The sequence below is a fragment of the Plectrocnemia conspersa genome, unplaced genomic scaffold (genome assembly GCF_051122295.1).
Source record: "Plectrocnemia conspersa isolate PC_06_02 unplaced genomic scaffold, ASM5112229v1 ptg000014l, whole genome shotgun sequence".
NCBI classification, from domain to species: domain Eukaryota; kingdom Metazoa; phylum Arthropoda; class Insecta; order Trichoptera; family Polycentropodidae; genus Plectrocnemia; species Plectrocnemia conspersa.
Window position 1 is genome coordinate 31,883,761 of NW_028277178.1, and position 21,523 is coordinate 31,905,283.

Consider the following 21,523-nt stretch of genomic DNA (forward strand, 5'->3'; position numbering starts at 1 on the left):
TCAGTGCATAACTTTACATATAATTCATTTTAATAATTTTAATAATTTTACTTTTTATTTATTTTATTTATATATTTAGTTTATATAGCTAATTTTTTATACACTAAACAAATTTAATCAAAAAAAGTATAAAACATAAACAGAATATAAAAATGCCATTATAATTTATTTCTTAATGCACGGAGGTGTTTCTTTATTCCATTGAGGAAACCTGCTACATTTTTATTTCTGCGGATTGTCCTAGGAATATTATTATACAAATTCTCACCTCCATACATTATTCCTTGTAACATATGATTTTCTAACTTATAACATTAATCTAAAATATTTCTTGATTCAGTACTGGACCTTTTTTAATTTACAAATTATGTTGTGAATTTCTTATAAAGATACTGATTTAAATTTTCCAAATTTTAAATTAAATGCTTCATTATTATATTATACAAATTTATTAAACTGAGGTATTGAATTCACAATCTCTTCTATACTCTCAATGTAGTATGTATCATTTTTCTGCTATCGTATGAAAATTTCTTATAATATATTTAATAATAGAACATAAAAATTAATAATTTAACATCTCTAACATAATATTGTTAAATAAATAACTTTTTAGTATCTATATAAATATATAAAACACTCTTTGCACACTGAAACAATTATATAGTTTGAGATTTTTATCCCGAGTATATGCTAAATATTAGTAGAAAACGTCTAACGCAGATGCTAGGCGATTGTTGACTTGATTATATAACTTAGTAAGACGTTCTTGTTATTTTTTATATTTTAAAATTTTACAGGATACGTTATTGGCACATAATTAAAACACATAATTATTAAGAAGTTTTTATTTTAAACAATGGAAAATAACTTAAACTTAATTTAGATATTATACTATGGCACATTGATCAGATTGAACGTTATCTATAAATTACAATATTATTTTGAGTTTAATTTTTAATATTCATGTAATTATACAATTCGTGAAATATGAATGTCTGATTAAATGCATTTTTAAATACAATTTATATGTCAGTGTACAATTCGTTTGTTGTAGATTTATTATCCCAGAGGTCGTCCCTCCATCATAGCCTTTGATGCAAACAAAGGAGTCTGTATTCCTTTGAGTAGTAAGTCTGCGATTGGCTGCGAATGCAATAAATTCATAATTAATTTGCTACAAATACAAACAGTCGATTCAAAGAGCAAAATAATACCTGTAAGAATTCCAAGCAGACAGTAAAAGGAATAATTATTATATAAAAAAATGCACATATTCCAGCTAGCCAAAACGTCACGAATATGAGAATCAGCAGCCAAATCAACGAATATAAAACATTACCCATCTTGATGTTTCAATTCTGGAACGATAAAACGTAAATATATTGTCAGTGCAGTTACACAACCTACCATTACAACGTAGGTTACGATAATAAACTATTCACTTCTCACGACGAACAAAAGAAAAATGGTAATTATTAAATCCAAGGTGATTATTACACAATTAAATCATTACCAAAGTATTCATATTGCATTTACTCAAAGAAATTGCTATTATTATGCACATTTTTTAAGTTAGGCATACATATTTTAAATCTGATAATCTTAAATGAAATAGCGCTTTACCAAAATTTCACAACGTTAAACACTATACTTTATATGATACTAAAAAATGTGCACACACGCGTTAATTAAAACCGTATCCCCACCCATATTTCTGATAAGATCTTTGAAAATGTGATAATAGCGATAACTTCACTCTTGAAAATGAGTAAGCAATACTTTTGCATTATTTAAACAGCTAAAAGTATATTCTTATCAGTTTAGGGTATTTTTATTTTATCAAACATTTGTAAGTAAAACCCAGTTAAAAACTTTTTTATACAAATTTAAAAAAGCGTTAGCTTGACGCCATTTATATTGAAATATATTTCATTAAATGAAATATATTTCTCTGACCTAATTCAAGGGGATCCTGTTTAGAATCCACAAATTGGGTTTCATAGACATTTTAGAGCAGCATATAATTTTACTCTCAGTTAAATTACATTTTCGCTAGAAGAATTATATATCTACTATTGAAAACATATTTGGGCTTCAGTAGGAAAAATAAACCTTCACTGTAATATTGCATGTAAATAAATAATAATATGTATGCAAATGTTACTACATATGGATAAATTTAAATCATTTAATTTTACTAGCACCTGTTATATAAATATATATTTTCACTGGTATCAGTTAAATTATATTTTCAATAGTAGAAATATGTATCTACTGGTGAAAATGTACTTGGAACTTCACTAGTAAAAATATAACTTCACTGCAAAACACACATTCACTGTAACATTTATACATAGAATGTAAATGAATAAAGATAAGTATGTAAATGTATGTAAATAATAAATCACATAATTTCACTGTTAAAAATCTACTGGTGAAAATGTATTCCGAAGTGATTTCACTGAAATGACATATTTAAAAAAAATATTTTCAGGATTGATTCGAGAATGTTTTTTTAGATTTTTTAATGGATAACCCGAGAATTTCTGGTTTAGAATCTAGGACGTCATTTTAGATTTTTTTAGCTCTATCAGGAATTTGCTTTTTAGGGACGGTGATGGTGGCGGGTGGCAATTATACACAAATTGAGCCGCTGGAGTAGTATTTTTATTGAAGATATGAGCTGTTTACATTGTAAAAGAGCGGACGCGAGACGATGCGTCCCAACGCCCGGAAGATTGGCCGTGTAGAGAGAAAATGGTCACACCAGTACTACTCAAGTGCCGACCAGTTTTGGCCATAACAAATTTAAATCGATCCCCATAGCTTATTAAATCATAATCATTAAAAAAAATCCAGGATAGTTTTTGAACAAATATTTGTATGACGACCTTTTTATTTTTAGAACTCTCAGAATCTTGCGACGCTAAACGACTAAAATTTAAATTAAATATCGGTAAATCCTTTGACACGGTATTAAATCAAATTGTATTATCTTTATGGCATAAATCTTGGTGTAAGTTTAAATATCATATCCTTTGGCTTCAAAAAAAGACTATAGATATTCATTAATATCATTAAGTTTGACGCAATGCTTGCATTCAATAACGTTAATAGTTGTTGCATGTATCATTAGATAATGTTGAATCATTAAAAGATGATTCATTCGCACTTGAACATTGTTGCAATTAAATCACCAATTGTTTTACACTGCTATTGTATTTATATTATTTTTTAATAATTTTATACGATAAAGAATATTGTAAAGTATGAATTTAATTCAGATACCACGCCTTTGCTAAATGTTTAAATTCGTTACTTTTCTAGAAGTGATTGTAATCTATATATTTTTTATGGATTTCGTGTTAAAGTATATGCAATGTTGTATCTATTTTTACATCGAAACCCCTGGATTAGTAATCCAAATGCAACTCGGCGATTACACCGTTATTTCGCATTTATTATGGCAGTCGCTCGATTTGGATTGTGAAGTCATGACTTGACATGTTCTTATTTCAGTCGGTGCAATCAGGTTGTAGGAAGTCGTGGGTTTCGTTTCGTTAGATGTTGAACAATAAAAAAGTTTACATTTTAACTAGTAATTACATCGCATCGTTGAAAGCCTAAACGGAGTTAGGAAGTAGGAACCATTTTGGGTTATAAATATTTATACGCGCGGTGCGCTCTAATTTAGGAATAATTATTGGGTGTAGCTATTTTTATAGAGAGGGAAGCATTGGAATGTTCGTGAGGGATTCGTTAGATTTTTTCATAATATAAATGAGAAAATTATGAAGAATCGTTATCAACTATTATCGCCAGACTATTTAGTTAGTCACCATGAAGTATGTTTGTTAATCAGTACTCAAAATAGAAAAAATACGAACCGGAACACTAAATCATATACATAGTACAAAGTTGTTTATCAAACTGTAATTATCTTAGAAACATTCTTTCGGTAAAGAAGTACCTTTTTATCAAAAATTCCATTCTATGATAACAGTTGTCAATATTTAATTGTTTAGATTGAATCAGTGAATATGTTAATTAAAAATATATATATATATATATACACTAATTTATGTTTAAATTAAAATATATTTTCAGAGATTATTAGAATTTATATGCAATGCAGAAATTAAGGAAATTCGACGTACTTTATCCTCACACAACTAATCGAAACATGGCTTTCAATTCATATACTATTAAAAAAGTACCAAAGAAGTTATATCAGCAATATGATATATGTACACATAATTTTTCCAATGGGGAGTAAAAGTTGTCAGTCATTTCCACTTCATTAAGATGCATAGTATTTTTCTGGCCTTCTAAGAAGTAAAAAATCCACGTCAAAAGCAATAAAATCGTGCCGTCGCCATCGCAATAGAAACGCACGTTTATCTGGCGTTCATATTAAGACTTATAATATTACGACTTACAATACGTGAGAAACGAATAAAGCATATCTAAGCCTATAGAAAAGCGCAAAAAACAATTATCCCTTCTCAAAAGTCAAAAATCTACGTCAAAAGCAATAAAATCGTGCCGTCGCCATCTCCGGCGCCGTTCCACTGCGACGGCGCCGACATGATTTTATTGCTTTTTACATGAATTTTTTACTTCTGAGAAGTTATAATTGTTTTTACGCCCTCCTATTGACCAAAATTCGGTTTGAATACACTTTCATATCAGAAGTCCGTAGTAATATAGGTAAGAATAGCTATCATATTTTAAAACATAGTGTAATATTGAAGTGCAATATTTGCACTTCTTCTTTCGCTTTAATTCCCATGAGAGATGAGTTGGCTTGGTTTTTATTTTGGACTTGAGCTAATGAAAGTTCTAAATATATCTATCAAGTTCAAGTTTTAGAACTTTCTAGGCTTGGGTTAGAACAGCAATTAGACGTTTCGCAATCAGTTAAATTATATTTTCGCCAGTAGAAATACATATTTACTATTGAAAATGTATTTGTTATGTTATAAAATACATTTGCTTTATCTCAGGAAAATCTACCGGTACCTAACAGTTCCCAGTAATTCTGTTATATAACAGAGAAATGACGTCTTTTTTTATGATAGGGATGGCTAGTGAAGTGAAAACAAAAGTTAAATTTAACATGTGCGATATTTTGTATTTTTTTAAATGCGCAACGTGTCAACATAAAAGGAATATCTTATAGTATATGTAACAGAGAACTTGACCACGCCATTTTTTATGATAGGGATGGCTAGCGAAGTCAAAATAAAAGCAGGTATTACATACACGAGATTTTTTCTAGTATTTGTACATTTTTTTCTCCATTAGGAGATATTTTTACCCAAATTGTCCACGGAATATGCTTCACTAAATGGTGTTAAATGTTAGCAAAAAGTAAGTCTTAATATTTATATTTAAAAATAAAAACCTTTTCGTTGGAAAATGATGCAATGTTATTCGTTAAATTATATTTTCGTTAGTAGAAATACATACCTACTGGTGAAAATGTATTCTGACTTTACTAGTGACAATATAACTTTAGCGGAAAATACATATTCACTGTGACATTTATACATTGCATGTAAATAAATAATGATATGTATGTAAATATTATTACTATTGAAATCATATTATTTTAATAGCACCTGCCAGATAAATTATATTTTCACTGAAAAAAAATATGTATTTTCGGTCAAAATGTATTTCGATATGATTTCAACGAAATGACATATTTAAAAAAATATTTCCAAAATACTTTTTTTAGATTTTTTCCAAGGGATAACTCGATAATTCTGGCTTAGAATCAGGGACGTGCTTTCGATTTTTTTTAATATTTCTATTTCATTAAACTTTCTAGTATTTAATTAAATGACATACTGCCTAGTACATACATATATTTCTTCGCTATCAAACCTCGACTTTCAGACATAATTAAAATATTATCAGAAACAATACTAAACATATAATAATAAATAAGCCTTGATAAAAACATCAGCTGAACTTCGGCCAATGAAATTCTCAGTGCTTTTTTTACTAAATCATCATTAAAAATTCGTCTTGCACAGCAAACTTTACGTATAACGTGTAATGTACACGAGTCGGAAAAGTTATGTATGGATACATATCCATAATAAATAATGATTATATTTATATAGCTATGAATATAAATAAAAAATCTTTATCAATGTACAATGTAAATATCTAGAGCATATTTACACTAAAGTATTTTTAAACATTCTTAATCTACCTACGAATAATGTCATTCGAGCGAACACGAGTTCGAATACACGCGTTTGACAAACTAACAACTATATTTTACAGATTTTAATTGATATATTTTAACAATTGCAGATTTTTATTCATTCGAAATAAAGCAGTTAAAATTGTATTTACATGTTAACTGGCAAATATTTTTACATATTGCTTTTTTATTAATCAAGTAATCATCGTCTAAGTTTAACATACACATTACAATTTAAAGAGTAAAATATTTATAAAATGTATATAAATGAAAAATGATTTTTTTCTGAAAATTTAATACTAAAACAATATTTTTAGGCAATTTACGGTGTTAGTTTGGGTTAAGTGTGTGAACTCACCAGAACGTAGGTGCCGAGAATGCGTAAGAACTCGAGGAGTGTCCAAAGAGTGAATGAACTTCTAGAGCCGGTATGTTCACTATACTATGCGTATGACTTGTTTACAATAATAGCGCAACAGTATGTACTATATCCAGTGGTGGTCAACTGTTCGAAAGAAGTAATATTTTATAAAATAATTAATGTTGTGTATTTTGATAGTCTTTCAAATTGTTATGAAAGTAAAAATAATGACAAAGTATAGAATGTGAAATCAGTGTCGTAGTAGAAGTATGAGTAAGAGGAAAATTTAAACGAGCAGTTAAACGGATTGTTTATGCATTACTTCATTTATTTTCTACGTGTTTTTTTATTTAATACCTTCCGTCCTAAAAATTTACCCAGTTGCTCTTTACGACGACGACGAGCAACGGTACGCCCAGGGGAATTTCTTATTAAAATTAATAAATTCATTTAATAACAATACTTTAAAAATCTAACTTGAGACTAAAAAAAGTTTTACGGTGATACAACTAAAGCATTTTTCTAATTTTTATTTTATTTCAATTTTTATTATTAAATATTTTTAACCTTTTTACTTTTTTCTGGGATGTTTTTACATTAATATTTTTTTATTTTAATAGTTGTCATTACAAATTAGGCTGGCTAACGAACTTAGTCGAGCTATTTACAAGGTATATTTTTAGAACAAGTTTCATGACGATATGATTAATAGTACGATTAATAATCCCATATTTATAATATTCCTCTGTCCCTATGCAATACATAGATGATTGTAAAAATAAATTTTATATATCCAAAATACTTAATAAATCATGTTTACTTTTGATTATTAAAAAAAGGTAGGTATGGGATAATTAGGAAATAACAGGATTTTCCCTAATATTTATTTTAATACTAAAATTATAATATATAAAGCATATATATCAAATTAAAATTAGTGAATTAGTTTAACCTTTATCATGACAAAACCACGAAGCACACAAAAAATACATATTTAATGCGTAGTTACATAAAATCGTTATTCTGTTTGACATAATACATAATTAATTTATTTTACTATCTACAACTACTTATATATCAAACAACTAACTATAATTGACACGAAATCGAAGATATTGCTGTGGAAGACATATACTTCAAACAAGACGGTACAACTTGGCATACATCGGGTGCAACATTTAATGTTTAGCGATTATTTCACACTGGCCGCCAAGATCATGCGCTAATATCGTGTCTACGCCGACAAACTCGAAGCTGTGGAGCACCTAAAAACCAACATTCGCTAAGTTATAGCCGAAATACCGCCCGAAATGTACGAAAAAGTCATCGAAAATTACATCAAACTTATATCGTCTTGCCAGCTTAGCTCCAAAGTAACCGTTTACCAAAGCTTACGAGCATTATAACGTCAACAACGATCATCGTCAGCGTTTATTTGTTGTTTATCCATAAACAAATATCGTTATTTAGCAGCCAAAGGGTTAAATAAGTTTTATTATAAAAGCACAGGATACAAATCCACTAGTTTTATGACCATTTTAACTGGTATTGTGCAAATATTCGCAACGCGATGATTATGGGTGGTCTCGACAACACTGTAATCGCTTATCGTTTCTAACTATAAACATAACTACTAATCAGTATTTACTATAAAATTAATGAAATAATGGTAATTATGTACGATCATACCAGATAAATTTTATATTATAAGAAAAAAACAATTCAAGTGAAAAGAAATAAAAGCATATTGGCTTTAAATACAGAAGTGATAATCATTTCATGACTTCGTTTTCGTGAAAGCCATAATATTGTATAGTGTAAATTGTTGTTAGTTTTCAATTTTACTCCTCGTCCACTTGAGAATAACGACGTTGTTCTACGTCAAAACAAGACGTCGTCTTGTTCCCGTTTTATAAAAGGTTGGTATATATGGTAATTTTGTTTGTTTTGTTCTCATCCTTGAAAAACTACAATAGAACTCGTAAGTATGTGCGTATTTTCTTACGTCACATATTGAACCTGTTTACCCCTTCATGCTTCAAGGGTATATTTATACATTTTTAAACAAATAATCAAAGCTATCGACGGACTTACGTGGTGTAAGCAAGTCTATTTTTAGACTACATTAATTATCTGTGCTACTAGCAAATGAAATTTTAAAGACGGAGTACAAATTTTGACACACATATACACAAATATTGATAACTTTTCAGAATCATGGACTGCAAATATAGTAAAATTTTGATTAAAGAAAAAACTATATATACCGAGTAAAAAAAATTGTCAAGTGGTATTAAGTAACTTAAAATGCCTTTTCCGTAAAGAAATTATTTACAAAGTATAATATGCTTTATTTATAAAGTGCTATGTTCCTAGGATTTAATTGGCCGTGCAAACAATCGCAAAACAATCTTAAATTGTCTGCTAAAACTGTCATTTTTCAAAATGTCGAAGGTTAATCGGTCGTTTATATTTATATTATTTTTTTATAAGCATCGAATTTTGTATACAATGCAAACATCGTCTGTAGATTGTCTTATGTTTTATCTTATTTTTAACTAAAAATTATTTACTTATTTAAATTAAAATAAGACCATCGAGACTTAAAAGTCCAATGCGTCACGATGTTCGAAAACAATACATAGTATTATTTCAATACATAAAAAATATATAATTACAATAATACATAGAAAAAAACATTCATCATTCGGAACCCAAAACTGAAATTCCTAGAAATTGTCAACAGCGCTTTTCGATAGTTTGAAGAAATGCTTAGCGACATTCAACACTCTGCGAAAACTCAGCGAATCGTATCCCAATGCTTCTAAAAGAAAAGCGCGGGAGAAAACCATGCAACGAGTGGAATACTAAGACGGAGCGGTAGCAAAGTACTTGTGTCTCATTGCCAATCCGTCAGCACTTGTCAAAAAAGTAATATTTTTATAATTTTCACTGCACTACTAGATATAACCATGTTTTTTTACATTTTACTTTAAATAAAGGGGGGGTATATTACTTGGATAGGGCGCTGAAGCACTTGGATTTATTTCTTATCTAATGTTTGCATACATTAGAGTTAATTGTAGGCAATCGATACAGTCTGAAAATATTATTTATAATACAACTATTTCACGCTTTCAAATAATCATTTTTCACGCAAATATATTTTGATACTTGTTAGTTAGCACAGCTCAACGCTTAAAAACCACCAGTTGCTACTCCCCACTACGTTTCCCGTGCTGTTCAAAACCAAACCTAACCTAATGTTTGGATTTGAACCAGGGCTGAGAAGTCGTTGGAAATTTGACTTCGAATTTAAAAATATACATATTGAAAATGTTGCCGAGTTCTGATTTTTTATGACAGGATGTGAGTCAAGTGATGTGTTAGTGAATTAGGTGTGAAAGTAATTAGAAAATACATACTATTTCTAATATGTCATATGTAAATATGACCAGAGTAGAAACATGACCCTGGATGCCATTCGCTTGAATTAGTGCAGCGCCATTGTATGTGACTACGCCGGCCGGTAGCCGATCGACTGTCGTTGGATATTTGATTAAGTGCATAATAACTTTTGTTTACTTCATATTACCGTTTTAAATCGCATTGCGCACGGCAAACAATTAAAAAATTATTGGTCGGGGTGGAAGGCGTTGGAGTCGGTCGATTTTTTACGACTCCGAAATGTTCCGACTTCACAGCTTTGCTTTGAACAACAAATAGACGTTTTGCAACAGGCAAATCTGATAATTATAAAATACTTTCATATTCATTTCCATTTCATAAAATTAATTCATTAACATGTGAACGTTGATTAACAGGCGCATGCGCGCAGCAGTGAGACCATGCTAATAGCAACTGTTTTTGAACGTGACACCGTGCTAACAAACAAGCCTATTTTTTATACATTTTTAATTATAAAAATAAATTTCAAATGCTATAATATTGCAATTGTATTGAGGGCTACTTAAATAAACGACCTTTTTTAGAGAGCTGGCGAGGAACCGGGGTGTTAGACCGTTGTCATGGTGAGTGAAAAGAAAAGAATGTATATTTAGCCAATTGTTTAAAAACCACCCGCTTCACAAGTTGAGCGGTGTTGTGGCAACACTGAGAACTGTCAGAACGCCGCCAAAGTATATTATCTCTTATAGTCGCATTTTAAGCGGTTAAGGCCAAAATTAAAACTTAACTTGACGTTTCGCTGTTGGCGCAAATATGGACGTATTAAAAGCAGAGATAGAAAGGAAGCGGAAACAACTTCAAGAGAGTCTAGGAAATGTCAGTATTAATAAATAAATCGTTATAAACATATAATTTGCTCTCGTCATCTGACACAATAGACTAATGTGTATTTTTCTAGAAAAATAAGAAATATTTTAAATTAAGCGATCTGAATGCAGGAAACAAATCAGCCAGCGTTTCTAAAACTCTAAACGAGAATGTAACTGACGTGTTGCCGATCGATGCAAAAGGTAATTATTTTCTAAAATGTTAATTATTATTTATTAAATAATTTGTTTTTATGCATATATAGGTGATGTAAATGAAATTAAAGCAGAAGAAGATATTAGCATAACATTACCGAGAGCAGAAGTTATAAAAAGATTACGCGACAGAGGGCATCCGATTCTATTATATGGCGAAAATGAACAACAGTCGTTCAAAAGGCTCAGAAGAATAGAAATACAAGAACCGGAAGCCAACAAAGTAGCTATTCGATAAAAATTGGTTTAGATTAGCGATCCTCGATTTATTAAATTTGTGTTATAGGGATTTAGAAATGACTTTCAAGAAGCTATGGAAAAAGTGGATCAGGCGTACTTGGACGAAATTCTCGGCACCGGCACTGAAGTGATTATATTTGAATCGTACTTATATTTTATTTAAATTGTCAACATTCTTGTCGTTATTGTAGAATAAAAAAGATAAAACGCCTCAAGATGAAATCGCAGACGACAACGTAACTTATGACACCATTCAGGAAATGGCTGAAAAAATGGGACGTGGGAACACCGAGCACGACATGCACGTAATTGAAATGCTTTTACAGGTAAAAATTCATTTTATCAAATACACATTTGATATGTGTGATATTATAGCGTTTTTTATAGTTCCTTTTAAAACTGTGGGCAACCGAATTGAATTCGGCGAGTGGTGTCGAAAAGCAAACGACCAAACATAAAATGACACGTGCCACTTTCACCCAAACTCAAGTATATTTGAAGCCGCTGCTGAGAAAGCTGAAAAATAAATCACTTCCCGAAGACATCAGCGACAGTTTGAGCGAAATCACGAAGCATCTGTTGGACAGGAATTATATAATGGTTGCGCATCGTTCTCTTGTGTATTTGTGTTATAATAAATTGCATACTATGTTAACGTTTGTGTATTTTTAGGCTAGCGAAGCGTATCTACAAATGGCCATCGGCAACGCCCCTTGGCCGATCGGCGTAACTATGGTAGGCATTCACGCCAGAACTGGCAGAGAAAAAATCTTTTCGAAGAACGTGGCTCACGTAATGAACGACGAGACCCAGAGAAAGTATATTCAGGCGCTCAAAAGGTTAATGAAAAAATGCCAAGAATATTTCCCAACCGATCCGTCGAGATGCGTCGAATATACACCACTAGCACAATAACACAACTTCACACTATGAAATCGCACGTTTATATAATTCAACCAGTAACAAGATCAATAATAAAAAAACTTGTACTTAAAACTACCCCAAATATTTTCACCCATCAGTTATAGGTAAAATTAAGTTTCTGTTATTATGAAAAATAAAAACATTGCAAATGTCAAAGCAAAAACATTGAAAAAATATTTGTGGTACAAATCTTGTTTTTGTCAATACTATATATAATATTTTTTATTTATATTACAATCTTGGTACTCATTATTGTCAATATTAGGTTTTACTAATTATCAGGATACATGTGAACATTTTATATGTACATCAAAAAATGTACAAGATATGTTTTTTTACTGATTTTTTTTTATAATACCTTAAAGAAAAATAAAAACAAATATTTTTATTTTTTTATTCTTGCCTTTTAAGTTACCTAAATTTGGACAGCGTTGATATAAATACAAAAAAAACATATAGCTATAAAATAAATAATTGTTACAATATAAACTATAACATATTACAATATTGTTTAAATATAAAATACTGTTTCTGATATTTTGCTATTGAATACTGATTCTATTTTTTAATTAAATATTCATATATCATTTAACCACTTTCCGAGCACAAATAATTTTTTCTAAAGTCTTTTGTACTTCAATTGTTCCCATTTGTCCAATAAGTTTCTATCTGTCAGCCAGTCTACGAGTAGTCTCTCGAGTTCAAGGACTCGCTTTTCGGATGATCATATAATGTTCATTAAATAGTCTTTATACAACTTTATTTTTCTATTCTGTCTGTTGTTCCGGTTTGCTCTCCTGTAAGGTGGCTCTCAATCAATAAAAACTTTCAAGACGATAGATTACTAGTCCCAGGAGAACAAATATATTTTTAAATACTTACTTTGCACACAGACAAATTTCCAGTGCTGAAAAGTATTTTTTTTTAAATAAATATCAGATAAAGAATTCATTGTGACCATTCTTTTTAATTTCTTGAGTACAGCAATAATGTTGTTTTGCACTCTTGGCTGTCGCTCAGATCTTCGAAGCTGAATTTTGTTCATTTTGAACTAAGGCTTCTAAACTGATTAACAGCTTTTTTATAACCGTATAATTACGATTATTTTTAAATTAAATAAAGAATATTATTTTTTCTATCAAAAATTATAAATAACGCACAAAATTGATGAATAAATTCCTAAACAAAGCTACAGCGATAAGGCTCATTGCCTCAACTCAAAAAAAAAGATTCCTTAATTATGGAAATGCATAAAAGTATATCATACATTATGACTTCCGGAAGTGAAAGGCGTTTCTGAGAAATTATTTCAACTAAAGAAAGATTGATATTTTTGTATATAATTTTGAATATAATTCCTCCGAATTTTGGCTGTGTATAAATAATAATATATTTGTATCTTTCTTGTTTTAAAATTGTATTTGTCGATTATAATGTATTTTATTTTAAAAAATTCCTATACGAACAATAATAAATAAAGTAATGCCAAAACAACTGTATGTTAACCACAGAATAAAGAATATAATAGTAGCTAACCAGAGTATGCATAGAAGAGCGAAGAGGTACGGAGAGTAAAATATTTGGTTACTATGAGACTATCACTGTAAGAGAAACTAAAAAAATTTGCTATGCTACCATAAAATTTCAGTGTACTCCCTTTTTTAGGGAATGTTAAATTATAATAAATATAAATTTTAAAAAATTAGAGCAACAACTGACGAAAACTAATTCAAAACCCAACCCAGAGTTGATTATGCTGACGCGGTTAAAAACAAAATTAATGAAAACACAACAAAATAACAGCCAACGATTAATAAACTTGTAGACATGATGAAAAAACTAATGGAAAGGATGGACTCAATGCTAATCTTCTATCACTTGTCATATCTAAGTTTAAATAAATGTCTGCTCATTTTTTTAGAATAGCATTTTGGAATTCCAATAGCCTTGTACAACATAGCCAGGAAGTAAAAACTTTTATAAAAAATAATAAAATAGATATTACGCTTATAAGCGAAACTCATTTTACAAACAAAAGTTTCTTTAAAATGCCTGACTATGCTATATATGACACAAAACAACCAGATGACACTGCTCACGGAGGAACCGCAGTAATAATAAAAAATCAATCAAGCACCACAAATTGGATGAATATCGACGCAAACACATACAAGCCACGACCGTAGAAATTACTGAAATGTATAGAACCACTAAAATAAGTACTGTATACTGTCCTCCAAAGCACAAAACAAAAAATTTAGGCTTTTACCACACTCTTGATGACAGATTCGTTGCTGCAGGAGATGGCAGCACAATGCTAAGCGCACACAGTGGGACTCCAGACTGATTACTCCACGCGGTAGAGAGCTTCTCATAGCGATGCATAAAAATAACCTCTAGGTGCTTTCAACAGGAGAACCTACATATTGCCCCACAGACACAAGGAGAACCCAGATTTCATTGACTTTTGTGTAACGAAAGGTATATCTAGCAACTACCTAAAAGCTGAATCCTCTCTAGACCTGTCGGATCACTCACCAGTAATACTGACCCTGAGAACACAGGTTTTGTCAACCTCTAAAACAGTGACCTTTGCAAGCGCAAAAACGAATTGGAGCAAATTCGGATGTCTAGTAGAAGAGAGGATCAGACTTAATATAGTTTAGTGACGGGGGATGGTGACGGGTGGCAATTAGACTCAGAATGAGCCGCTGCAGTAATGTTTTATTGAATTTTAATGGTTGTTTACATTGTTAAATAAGCGGACGTGTCCTAACGCCCGGAAGATTGCCAGTCGAGAGAATAATCATCACACTAGTGCTACTCAAGTAATCAAGCAATATAGGATTATCTTAAAAACTTAACTGCGGAAGGCAAGAAAATCAATAAAACAGCCGCAAATGTACATACCCCCAATAAAACTAGAAAATAGGTAAGAAACAATAAAGAAAAACTTACAGCTTTTGCTGAACATTTAATAAAGGTTTTTAAACCATTTCCTGCGTCTTGATCAGAGAACGAAGAGAGGATTATACTGTCTTTTCTGGAGGCTTCGTATGAACTCCATGTGCCTGTCAAGAAGATAACAATGAGAGAGGTCAAATATATTATTAAAAACAATCTCAACCCAAAAAAAGCTCATGTGGATGATCTAATTACATTTATTTTCAACGCCTCTTTGAAACCCCAATACTGTCCAGCTCAATGAAAGAATGCGAAGGTTATAATGATACCAAAACCGGCAAAGGATTCACAAGATCTAAAATCATATAGACCATGGTTTCCCAAACTATGTTCCGCGGAACACTGGTGTTCCGCGGATCCAAAATAGGTGTTCCGCGGAGCCTAAATAAATATTTCACAAAAATTTGGAGTAAATTAAAAAAATTGTTAGTCTTGCTAATACATTAAAATTGTTCATAAATCTGATAAAAAAGCTTGAAAATATGTGTTAAATATTCAACATTGATGTGTATAAATTCTGGAGGGAAAAGTTTCAAACATCAACCCAAAATCATCAGAGTCATTAGGAGTTTTATTTATTTGAATTTTTATGTTTATTAATTTATATTTATTTAATAACATTTTTTTATTTTTATTTATACTATTATGAATTACCTAACCTAAAAAATAAGGTAAGTGTTCCGCCAAAATTTTCGGATTTGCCAAGTGTTCCGTCGCTGAAAAAGTTTGGGAAACCCTGATATAGACCAATATGTCTTCTGCCCATATTATCAAAAGTTTTCAAAAAACTGTTGCTCAGAAGATCTGTTTAACAGAGAAAAAAATTAGTTTCTAATCATTAGCTTGACCCAAATATATGTAATAATTATTTACTTTTAATATTTTATTGAAAGTTAAATTTTTATACCATTTTTAAAAACTTTTTGATCTAATGACGTTATATAGAAATTAAAAATAAAAAGTAAGTTTTGTATTTCCCCTGCCACTACTTGACACGTGCTATTAAATCAAAGTTGCTCAATATCTTTGTAATGCGGACTATTCAATTTTTAAACAAAAAACTGATACCGAGAAAACGTGTCGTGCATGGGAAGCGGTTAAAATCATATGTACAATAATAACTCTAAAAGCGAATACGTTGACAGTTAATTTTAATCTTCCTTCCCCATTTCATTCGAACGACGTACGGCAGCTTCTACAGCTTCCATATAAGCTCCTCTAAAATTAAAAATAAATTAAAATCAAACATAATTAATTTTTAAGTTAGTCAAAATAGCTAAATTTAAAGCGTACCTTACGCAGCCCTTTTCCAGTGCGGCTATACCACAAATCGTCGAACCTCCTGCTGAACAAACATCGTCCTTTAACTCTCCGGGATGTTTGCCAGTTTCCAAAACCATTTTAGCGGCTCCTAAAACCGTCTGAGCGGCAAATTTCGTAGCCATCGGTCTCGAGAGGCCTTGTTTCACACCACCGTCGGATAGAGCTTCTATCATTAAGTACACCTATTGTAAAGTATTAATATTAATCATCCGAAAGTACGTTTTCAATTTTAAGCTATACTTATAAACGAATGACTTACAAACGCTGGACCGCTTCCGGCCAATCCTCCGACGGCACCGATTAGATTTTCAGGTACTTCTTCATATATACCGCAACATCCCAACATAGCTTTGACGAATTCGAGATCTTCTTTAGTAGCACATTCATCAGGAGTATACACAGATACGCCTACGCCGAGGAGCATCGGAGTGTTCGGCATCACTCGAATTATACGGCAGTTCGGAAAAAGTTCGGCTAACATCTGTGAAGTAGGTCTATTAGATTTAACAATAGAATATAATGAGCTAGGTCAGTAATATCCGTTGAGCGGCGCGCCACCACCAAAATCATAATATTATACTAAAAAAATCGCATGCGTCTCGTCTAGCTATTTCATGCTGTCCGCCACCATCCAATCGTAACATTGTTTTTTTAACTTGAACTTTCAAGTTGGATTTTCGAATCTAGCTAGTAAAGTTAATTTAAAAAAATCTTTGGATGAAATGATCTTTTATAGCTCGCAAGTTGTCACGTGCAATTAAATTGCATGCAAAAAATCTGAAAATATGCTTTATGGCTCCTGGCATTAAAGTGTTCCAAGCCTTCCAATTGTTTTGTGTAAAATTATATGCAATTTTAATTGTAATACATATACTTTTGAATAGTATATTTTGGATAATCAAAATATTAATTTTAATGTAGGATGCGAAATATATAGTATATTATAAGTTTATTCAAACAAAATGATAGATGCCAATACGTACTGCATAAATAAAGCTTTTAAATATCAATCAAGAAATGACAAACAAGGTAAAGCACAAGTTAAGCAAAAATGGTAATCGCTAATTATGCACATGCCTCTTTAAGTTTCGATATTGTAGTTCCGGCTAATATCGATACAAACAGTTTAGAGTCTGAATTTTTAGCGTATGTTGAATTTTTGCAATCGCAAATCGCTTTTTTTAAATATTGCGGCTTCGTCGATAGGAAAACGACGTCGCATCTTGATACGAGTTCGCCGTTGTCGCAAGTGACGTTCATTCCGTGATCTTTGAATCGTTTCAAATTTTCTATATGAGGTCCAGCCACCCAAATGTTTTCAGCTTTGTGTAAACCTAAAAATTAAGTTAATAAAAAAATTAACTTTGCGTATTGCTACATGTAAAATGTTTATAGATTTATTCTTACCTTTATTAATAATTCCATGACATATAGCCGAAGCCATATTTCCGCCGCCTATAAATCCAATGCGCTTTGTGCTAGTCATATTCGTAGATCTGAAAAAATATTAATTAAAAGCTTAAGCGTATAAATTATTTTTCATTGTGCACGTGATTATTAAAAAAATAGAAATAAAACTATGGCAAGTAAAATGGCATCATACCCATTGAAAAATTATTTAGATATTAATATTTATCATATAAGTAAAACGATTTTGATGGAATTATTTCATTTTATCAGGGATGTTATTGGGGGGTGGGGAGGGTCAGGTGAAAGCATTTGCCATGATAATTTTTATGCTTGTTTTTATTATTAATTATTTTAAATAATATTCAAATTAAAAAATAACATCAATATTATTAAACGATATTTTAATATAATTTTGTTTTCAGATGTCAAAACGATAACAAAATGAATCTAATTGTCCGTCAAATTCCTCAAGAAGTAAAAAAGTTGTAATAAATCCAAACTTGAATGGCTTTCTAAATCAATTGCAACTGAAATACGATCGTCACTACAAAATATAAAATATGGGATGAATGGGAATTATAATAGATTATTCAAAACGCCATCAATGTCAAAAAGCTCATATCGAATCAGTAGGATCTATTCGAAACAAAAATAACGGGGTCAAAAGGCGGCCCTCGACTTTCGCACATAATTGGTTCCTAAAAAATGTGTGTGAATGTTGAATGTTCGAAGGTAGAGAGATGTAAAAAAATATCAAAAATTGTATTTTAAAATATTTATTTATAAATAATATATTAAAAATATTTATTTATAAATATACATAATTAATTTAATGAAGCGTGTATTTTTCAGGCGTTTTATTTATAAATTTGTCAAGAGTTAGTTAAATACCACCATTTTTTTACTTTTCTTGATAAAGAGCTCTACAATATAATGTGTCTTTCTCAATCGCTCTACGTACTTGAGATATACGTTTTCCATTGGGATCATATTTTTCCATGATAATAATTCTCAAGATGCACGAAGGCTTCATTCATATTTTTGATTATCAAAGCCTTTTCAATTTTATAAGCTTCTTCTTCCTCACTTTCATTGTTGACTCTTTTATTTCAGCCCGCGAGTCTCCAATATTGTTTATTGCGTTCCATATATTATAGTTTTTCAAAAAATCTCTTTATGTAAGCCCACCTTCCTTGTCAGTTGGCTTGATGGCTTGATTCACTATTTTCCTAATATAATATTATATATCGACAAAAAATTTTAAAAATTGAGTTTTTAAAAATGTGTGAAATAGTGAATTGTGTGAAAGTCGTGGGTCGCCTGTATTAGATTTGAAAATATAGAGCAAATAAAAAAATATGATCAAAATTTTATTAGATAACGTAATTCTAGCTATATTAATTAGTTCATCAATGTTTTTTGTACAAAATATACATGATCATATGGCAAAATACATCAATATTTCTAATTCTAGACGTAGTAAAATTTATGCCTTGGAGTTAGTAAATTTACACTTTAAGCCATCGATATATTGGTATTATCAGTTTGATTAAATGTGATAGCCTTTCCATAGTAAATGAAATAAAAAAATAACATTAATTTGCAAAAAATGATTATGTTCACTTCTGACGGTGCTTTTGTAACACTAGGAAAAATAAATGTTGTAGCTGCATGTCTACAAGCATAAATAATATAAACACGGAAACAAGTGTTTATATTAAAAAAAAATAAAAACACTTACACGGACAATATATAATACAATACAATGTTTAGCAAGTCACCTGTAAGAACTGTACAACTGAAAGAATTGGCTGAAATCGTAAATATTGACGTTATATCATTTAGGCCTCTGAAAAGTTGTTATCTATATACTTCGCACTAAATGCTATAATAAATTATCTTGTTTTAATAAAATAGCGTAAAGAACTGATCCAATAAATAAATATTGTTTGAAATATATCGAGTGGTGTGTACAATATATTACACGGTGTATTTGGAGAATTAACAATTGTATTTTTTATGCGATTTGACGCCTATGGTACCGTATCAATTAGTAAAGACCAAAATCACTCAAATATAAGCACAGTATTTAGATGGAGTGGTTTCAGAGGTATATTTAATATTAAAATAATAATACAAACACTTCTGGAATTCTTGGTTTCCAGAAGAAGACATAGCATATTGGAATGTTTCAGCTCTTCATGGCATAAAAGCAATTTAAATACAGAGCACGGAATAGACAGTACAAGAAAGTAAAGGTTAAATATGAGTATCTAATTAGAAATAACAAAATATTACAAAAATATATGGATGTCAAGTTTTTAGTTTATTAAAAATATTAAACTGATTGAATGCAAACAATTAATGACATAATTATGTACATATGTATGTACTTAAAAATGAAGAGTATAAGAAACTTTCAGTTTTATATATTTGTGGAATATTTCAAGCACCAAGTGCTGAATGTGAATGTAAATTTAGGTTGATAAATGTCTGAATCTAAAGCACGTAATAAATTAAAGATTTAATAATTTAGACAATTTAATGAAAATTAAGTCGTATATTTTATTAGAAAAACTAATTTATTTAGAGGATTCACGTATTTATTCTTCTTCTTTAAATCGCTTCCCTATTGCTGAGAATCGTGACCGTTATCATGAATACAGTAATTAAAATGCGCTGTTATAAAATGTTTTATATAAATATAGTTTAGTTTAGCATAAAAAGAAAATAATCTAGATTCTTCTTATTAAAAAATCTAATAAGTAATCGTATAATTTTTATGGGGTAAAGTCTATAGCCAACCTTAATATCTTCGTCGTCGTATTTTGCTGGTATATATATAAAAAAATGTTTGAAATTAAACACGTTAATTTTAACACAACTTACAGGTTAATATATGAAAATGAACTGAATAATGAAATTCAATTAAAAATGTCAATCGAGTTGAATTAAATGTCGTTTATAATAGCAAATAGTATCGAGTTTATGTAATACCTTTTACGATTTTTCGCCTCTAGATTTAAACGTCAAAAGTGAACCGTACGTCAAAATCGCGAACTGTGTTGTCACGAGTCAAAAATAAATATTTCCATATGACGTTATCGCGATTTTTTATTCATTCAATAGTTGACATAGGGTTTATCGGGTAAATATTTGCAGCAAACAACATTGAAGGACTGCATTTTTTGTGCAATTAAACACTTCTGAATTCTTGCATCGAATTCGAGATATCATTTCATTTTATAAAAATAATAATATTATCAAAAAGCAAATAAAAATTATGTTAAATCAAATCATCTGTGCAGTAGTTCAACAAAAAATCTAAAATATGTTTACGCAATATAGTTTGTGAGTAGGTATAAACTCTCGCAATCAGGTATATGAAAACATATTTCAGTTTGTGTATGCTCTGAGATTATTTCGTGCCACATCTCTATCCTAATATTAAACAAAATAGATAGTTTAATTTTGCTTTTAGCTGCCATTTTTCATAGATTAATTGTCGATATGCATTCATTTACGCTGCGTGAAAATATTAAAAATTTTTCTCATACAGTTATTGCTCTGAAATTAAATTTCATGTAG

At 30.2% G+C, this 21,523-nt stretch overlaps 3 protein-coding genes across 6 annotated transcripts; 1 reads left to right on the plus strand and 2 right to left on the minus strand.

Annotated features, from left to right (window-relative positions):
- Nucleotides 1–833: 833 nt before the first annotated feature.
- On the minus strand, nt 834–10,131 carry LOC148226792 (uncharacterized). Of its 3 annotated transcripts, XM_088203985.1 has the most exons (4): nt 10,010–10,124; nt 6,582–6,728; nt 1,218–1,361; nt 834–1,146 (listed from the first exon to the last, which is right to left on the minus strand). In XM_088203985.1, the coding sequence occupies exons 3-4, from the start codon at nt 1,344–1,346 to the stop codon at nt 1,063–1,065; spliced, it is 213 nt and encodes a 70-aa protein (XP_088060111.1). In that variant the 5' UTR covers nt 1,347–1,361; nt 6,582–6,728; nt 10,010–10,124; the 3' UTR covers nt 834–1,062. The 3 variants fall into 3 exon arrangements, with proteins under 3 accessions (XP_088060111.1, XP_088060113.1, XP_088060112.1); XM_088203987.1 differs by lacking the exon at nt 6,582–6,728 and having other exon boundaries at nt 10,010–10,131; XM_088203986.1 differs by lacking the exons at nt 6,582–6,728; nt 10,010–10,124 and adding an exon at nt 1,627–1,716.
- A 545-nt stretch (nt 10,132–10,676) lies between these two features.
- Prp18 (pre-mRNA processing factor 18) lies at nt 10,677–12,427 on the plus strand. The gene is made up of 7 exons (XM_088203983.1): nt 10,677–10,868; nt 10,951–11,062; nt 11,125–11,297; nt 11,361–11,441; nt 11,506–11,640; nt 11,702–11,914; nt 11,987–12,427. Exons 1-7 carry the CDS (start codon nt 10,806–10,808, stop codon nt 12,227–12,229), a joined length of 1,020 nt encoding a protein of 339 aa, XP_088060109.1. The 5' UTR covers nt 10,677–10,805; the 3' UTR covers nt 12,230–12,427.
- A 193-nt stretch (nt 12,428–12,620) lies between these two features.
- On the minus strand, nt 12,621–21,015 carry P5cr (Pyrroline 5-carboyxlate reductase). Of its 2 annotated transcripts, XR_015812273.1 has the most exons (7): nt 20,933–21,015; nt 17,933–18,021; nt 17,603–17,859; nt 16,785–17,006; nt 16,496–16,707; nt 15,398–16,420; nt 12,621–15,309 (listed from the first exon to the last, which is right to left on the minus strand). XR_015812273.1 is itself a non-coding variant. In XM_088203984.1 (6 exons), exons 2-6 carry the CDS (start codon nt 18,009–18,011, stop codon nt 16,354–16,356), a joined length of 837 nt encoding a protein of 278 aa, XP_088060110.1. In that variant the 5' UTR covers nt 18,012–18,021; nt 20,933–21,015; the 3' UTR covers nt 12,621–16,353. The 2 variants fall into 2 exon arrangements, 1 of the variants encoding a protein (XP_088060110.1); XM_088203984.1 differs by having other exon boundaries at nt 12,621–16,420.
- Nucleotides 21,016–21,523: the final 508 nt, after the last annotated feature.

Excerpts from the sequence above, each read along its gene's own strand:
- Prp18 (XM_088203983.1), top strand. The coding sequence starts at position 10,806 with ATGGACGTATTAAAAGCAGAGATAGAAAGGAAGCGGAAACAACTTCAA. Across the intron at positions 10,869-10,950 it reads TTCAAGAGAGTCTAGGAAAT|AAAAATAAGAAATATTTTAA; the intron begins GTCAGTATTAAT and ends GTATTTTTCTAG. Across the intron at positions 11,915-11,986 it reads TGGACAGGAATTATATAATG|GCTAGCGAAGCGTATCTACA; the intron begins GTTGCGCATCGT and ends GTGTATTTTTAG.
- P5cr (XM_088203984.1), bottom strand. The coding sequence starts at position 18,011 with ATGACTAGCACAAAGCGCATTGGATTTATAGGCGGCGGAAATATGGCT. Across the intron at positions 17,007-17,602 it reads CAATATCGAAACTTAAAGAG|ATGTTAGCCGAACTTTTTCC; the intron begins GCATGTGCATAA and ends CCTACTTCACAG. Across the intron at positions 16,421-16,495 it reads CTGGAAAAGGGCTGCGTAAG|AGGAGCTTATATGGAAGCTG; the intron begins GTACGCTTTAAA and ends TTTTAATTTTAG.
- LOC148226792 (XM_088203987.1), bottom strand. The coding sequence starts at position 1,346 with ATGGGTAATGTTTTATATTCGTTGATTTGGCTGCTGATTCTCATATTC. Across the intron at positions 1,147-1,217 it reads TCTGCTTGGAATTCTTACAG|CCAATCGCAGACTTACTACT; the intron begins GTATTATTTTGC and ends TTGCATTCGCAG.